The 5,540-nt window shown below is 37.0% G+C and overlaps 1 protein-coding gene across 1 annotated transcript; it reads left to right on the forward strand.

Annotated features, from left to right (window-relative positions):
- The first annotated feature begins 2,524 nt into the window (after positions 1–2,524).
- LOC119506923 (ras-related protein Rab-18-like) lies at positions 2,525–3,381 on the forward strand. The gene has a single exon (XM_037799930.1). It carries the CDS (start codon positions 2,525–2,527, stop codon positions 3,260–3,262), a length of 738 nt encoding a protein of 245 aa, XP_037655858.1. The 3' UTR covers positions 3,263–3,381.
- Positions 3,382–5,540: the final 2,159 nt, after the last annotated feature.

A 5,540-nucleotide genomic window follows, 5' to 3' on the forward strand; every position in this document is an offset into this window, starting at 1 on the left:
CTTATAGTAGCCAATAGTGGGAAAAGCTAAGGAATAACCTGAGCTATACTTTGAAACATAAATCCTCAAAAGGTTCAGATGTTGATAATTCCAGTTACGTCTACAAGTAGGGAGAATGACTGGCAAGAAACAGGAAGACTAGTCTGGTTGTGAGTCCATTTAAAAATCTGTTAGATCCCCAGAACTTCCTCTTCTCAATATTGAAGTTAGCTAGTACCTTTGGAAAGGTGAAAACAGAGGGTTTTGGAGTAGGAGTCACCAGGCAGATTTGGGGATGGAAATGCTGGGCAGCACACAGGAGGTACATCTAGAATGAGGAGGCCCACTCCTTCTGCTACTTACCTCCTTCTCCAAGGAATTCAAGCAGCCGAAGAGAAAAGACTAAGAAATCTCTCACCAGTGAACTTTCCAAGGAAACTGCCTGGCCAGATAGTTCTAAAGTGAAATCCATCATTAAAGATCTCCAAAGTGAAACTTAAATATGAACAGACAAGCAAGGATTAGCAGACATCTGAAGAAAGTACCTGATATGAAAGAGACCAAAACAATCATTGTAAAATAAATGATTCTGGTGGAAACAGAGAGTCATCAGGGAGGCAATAACTTCAAAATAACTGTCATTGATATCCACATAGAAAAAAGAAAGAATAATAAGATACCATTTAAAAAAAGAACATTCAGAAAACAACAAAAAAAGAGTTCTTAGAAATTAAAAATATCAGAGAAGGAATTTAAAATGCAGTAGAAGATTTAGAAGATAAAAGTGAGGAAATGTACATGAAATTAGACAAAGAATGAAAAACAGGAGAGGAAAAAGCACAAATATTGGAAGACTAAAATTAAGAGGTCCAATAGCCAAACAAAGAGAATCCAAACATAGAGAACAGATAAAATAGAAGAGAGAAAGTCATCAAAAATTAATTCATGAAAATTTTCTATGAATAAATGAAAAGATTCCTAGATTGAAAAGACTCATCAAGAGCCTCAACCAGGGCACGACATGACATTTCAGAACACTAAGGACAAAGTGAAGATTCTAAAAGATTCAGAGAGAGCTAAGGAGAGAAACAGGGTGCGGGAGGTGGGGAGAGAAGGTTAAATACAAAGGTCTGAAATAGGATTGACTTCTGACTTCCCAACAACATGGAAGCTAAAAGATAGTGGAATGTGCCAAATAAATTCTGAAGAAAAATGATTTCCTACTATGTCTGAACATCCCCAATGCCACTACCAGTTTCAGTGATTACTAAGAGGGCTCACAGAACTGAGCATATAGTTGTACTCATGACTAGGATTTATTATAGCAAAAGAATAAAAGCAAAATCAGCAAGGGGAAAAGGCACATGGGGTGAAGTCCAGAGGAAACCAGGCTCAAGCTTCCAAGAGTCCTCTCCCTGTGGAATCACAAGGAATATGTTTGCTTTCTCCAGCAACAAATTTTGATGATACATATGAGATGTTGTCTCCCAGGGAAGCTCATGAGAGAATAAAATTTTTATTGGGAGGTGGAAATGTGGACATCCTCTTCCTTGCAGATATTAGAATTCCAGACTCCCAGAATGAAAGCAAGTGTTCATCGTAAACCACAGGGTTTGTACAAATGGCTCAGGCATGATAAACCACTCTTACCATTTAGGGAAGGTTTATATCAGTTTAGGGAGCTTTTTACATTCAAGCTCCCAGATGCCAACCAAGAACCATCCTTATAAGCAAACCTTTCAAAGGCTGGCAACCTCATGCCTGCCATGTTAACTCTTTTCTACACACCAAGTTGTAATTCTTTATCAGTCAAACTGTCAATCAAATGTGAGCAAAGAATAAAGATATTTTCAGATATTCAAGACCTTGGAAACTTTACATTTGACCACTTGTTTCTCAGGAAGGAACTGAAGAATATACTTCACCAAAATGATGGAGAAAACCAAGAAGTGGGAAGAGTTAGGCCAAAGGAAACAGGCACCAAGACAGAAGAAATGCAATGAGACCCCAGAATGATGGTGAAGGGAGATTCCAGAATGACAGCTTGTACGAGGCACAGAAGACATCAAATCAGAAACGAGCAGATCAGAATGCTCTAGAACTAATTTCTTCAGAAGAAAACATTGCTAGACTATTTGATGCATGTGAATATATTAGGAAGACATTTACACAACTGACAGGTGTTTAGGGATGAATTAGCAATAAATTCATTAAAAAGTAAGAAAAACACAAAGGCAATTATTAAGTTTAGGGAAAACAAAAAAAATGGACTGGAAAGGAAAAGTAATCATTGGGAAAAATATATATTGTTACATGGAAAACTAGAAAATACAGAAGTATATATATATTATGCCACCATTTGTGATTTTCAAAAAAGGATGTACAAACTAACAAGTTTATACACACACAGAATATCTCTGGGAAACTAGTCAAAAATAGTTACCTCTTATGAGAGAAACTAAGGGAATAGATTGAGTTGGGGGTGAGACAGTTTTTGACTCAGTTCCTATTTGAAGTGTTTCAGAGTTTTTTGCCAAACTTATGTATGACTTTTAAAAATAAACACGCGAGCGCGGCGCAGTGCGCACGTGCAGCAGCTTTCCGAGCGGCCGGGTTGAGAGCAGGACGGGGGCCAGCTGGGCTGGTAGCTGAGCAGGTGAGGCTGGACGGGGACGTGCTGACAACCCTTAAGATCCTCATCATTGGCGAGAGTGGGGTGGGCAAGTCCAGCCTGCTCTTGAGGTTCACAGATGATACTTTTGATCCTGAACTTGCAGCAACAATAGGTGTTGACTTTAAGGTGAAAACAATTTCAGTGGATGGAAATAAGGCTAAACTTGCAATATGGGATACTGCTGGTCAAGAGCAGTTCAGAACATTAACTCCCAGCTATTATAGAGGTGCACAAGGTGTTATATTAGTTTATGATGTCACAAGAAGGGACACCTTTCTTAAACTGGATAATTGGTTAAATGAATTGGAAACATACTGCACAAGAAATGACATAGTAAACATGCTAGTTGGAAATAAAATTGATAAGGAAAACTGTGAAGTTGATAGAAACGAAGGACTGAAATTTGCACGAACGCATTCCATGTTATTCATAGAGGCAAGTGCAAAAACCTGTGATGGTGTCCAGTGTGCCTTTGAGGAACTTGTTGAAAAGATCATTCAGACCCCTGGACTTTGGGAAAGTGAGAACCAGAATAAAGGAGTAAAATTGTCACACAGGGAAGAAGGCCAAGGGGGAGGCGCCTGTGGTGGCTATTGTTCTGTGTTATAAACTCTGGGAATTCCGTCTCTTGCATATTTGATCAGATAGTGACATCTTTCTGTATATAAACTCCTAACTGCTATTTTAGGGACCTTGCAGTTTGCACATACTTGTTTTGCATCATGGCAGTAAATATTTGCAAGAAATCCCACTCACCGGCTTTCCCAGGTAAAATGTTATGGTAAGCATGCACAATTTGCAGTCTACAGTTTTTTATGTCACATAAAATAGGTGTACCTTTATAAGTACATTTGATTTTATGAATTACATTTATCATGTAATTTTAAAATCTGTCCATCCAATATATGTTGATACAAGGTCTGCTTTTGGTCTCCTCTTTGCTTAAATCCTCCTATCAATTACTGAATTACTTGGTACATAGAGCCCCTGGAAACACTGGGAGGTGTACATGTATTATCAAACTGGTATATTCCTTCAGGAATAACAAAGAGCATGATTCCACAGCTTTTCTAGGATGTGCACTGGCAGATTCTCTTTTAGTACTACACGTAATTTTCGTGACAGAATGTAGCCCAGGCCACTTGTAATTAAATCTCTTTTTGTTTTGATGATGTTTCTAAACTAGCATTGATACTTTAAAAATTAAAGTTTGGCCTTACTTTCTAATTTACTTCAATGAGTAACTCAGTTGTTTACCTGGAGTTTTTAATTCTGTGCTATCTACGTTGGATGAGAAGCCCCTTCGCACAGCCTGTTGGGTTATGTGGTGCTTGGCAGAATGGCAGTAAGATTTTCCCTCATCTTGGTTTCACAAGGACGTGAATAGTGTGTTTATTGTAGCTCATATAGTACCACTTTCCAAACCAACCCTTTTTTTCATAAATGTTGGTAGTGTTCGTCCAAGAACCTCAATTGTAGCTTGTTTAATGTTTATGAAGACCTGTATCTTATGACTTTCTAAATGGCTAGTTACTATTCAAAAACCTGTTTCTGTGTTTCGAGGGGTGGGGTAGAAACACTAAGTGACAATTTGAGAAAGGCATATTGCTTCCAGATTCTGATAAGTGTGGGAAAATACTGTTGAAATGAAAATCTTGATCATTTACTGTAACAAGTAACCAAAAGTTTATCGAAACCTTGTACAGACTAATAAATCTTTTCCACAGTATTCAATTTACAAAAAATAAAAATAAAAAATAAAAAATAAAATAAACAGGCCTCTCAAAACCAAAACAAAGACTTGTAGCTGAATATCTGGTAGCAAGATATCCACAGGGTCCTTCTAGAAGGTTGTTATACCTTCTTCTGCATTCATTGCACCCTTAGTTTCTAACAAACTAGAGGGAAAGCATAGTTGCCTGGGTATAGGAAAAGGTTAAATAGGTCTTGTCCTTTTAATAAGAAATATCTATATAAAAAGGAGCCTATAGTTGTCAGTTGTAAACAAAACCCTCATATTTTAAAAATGATTGGTTCTAACTTTGGTCATATATATATATATATATAATTTTTTTTTAATTATCTATACTCATGAATGCAAGTGTGATGTTTCACCTTGAATCAAAAATTCAGATTCTTGTTGATAGGTATGTATTTGAAAAAAAAAGAGAAATGTTTTAACCTCCTAGCAGATGTGTGGTTAGAGAAAACTAGACCACAAGTCAACCCAGGCTTTTTCACTTAACAAGCTGGTAACTTTGGAAGGTTACCAATTCTGTATGGACTTGATTTCCTAATCTAAAAAAAAAAAAAAAAAAAAAGGAAATGATAATTGTTGTGACTTTCCACTTTGAAATGAGCCCTTACACATCCCTCATTTGGTCCTCAGCAGTGCTGAGTAAGGTGATGTAGTTGTCCCCAGGTTTAAAGAAAATTGAGTATGACTGAAATTGTATGTCTTGACCACGTTAATCTCACTGACTATAAATGAAGCAAGAAGTGGAATCTAGGTCTTCTGATTCAACTCCAGGCCTCTCTTTACTATACCTTGTCTGCTTGCCATCAATCTCCCTAGTTCATTTGACTCTCAAGTAGTATAATGGTTATAAAACCACCAGAAGAGGATGGAACATTGTGCGATAAGATACCATCATTATTATTTACAGCACAATTTTAAAAAAAACCATTTACTTCACCACTAGTCAATAAACCAAATGGAATGGCTTGCTCTCCTACCCCATGGACACACTGTAAATGTAATTAAACATTTTAAAATCCATCAAGCACAAGAGCTCCTGGGAGATTTGAAAAAAAAAAAATAAGTACCTACATTCAAGCTGTGAATAAAAGCAGACAAAATGTGAATTACTCTGATAAGTGCAACCAG

The sequence above is a fragment of the Choloepus didactylus genome, chromosome 12, assembly GCF_015220235.1.
Source record: "Choloepus didactylus isolate mChoDid1 chromosome 12, mChoDid1.pri, whole genome shotgun sequence".
NCBI lineage: Eukaryota > Metazoa > Chordata > Mammalia > Pilosa > Megalonychidae > Choloepus > Choloepus didactylus.

Coding starts and splice junctions, on each gene's coding strand:
- LOC119506923 (XM_037799930.1), top strand. CDS start 2,525: ATGACTTTTAAAAATAAACACGCGAGCGCGGCGCAGTGCGCACGTGCA.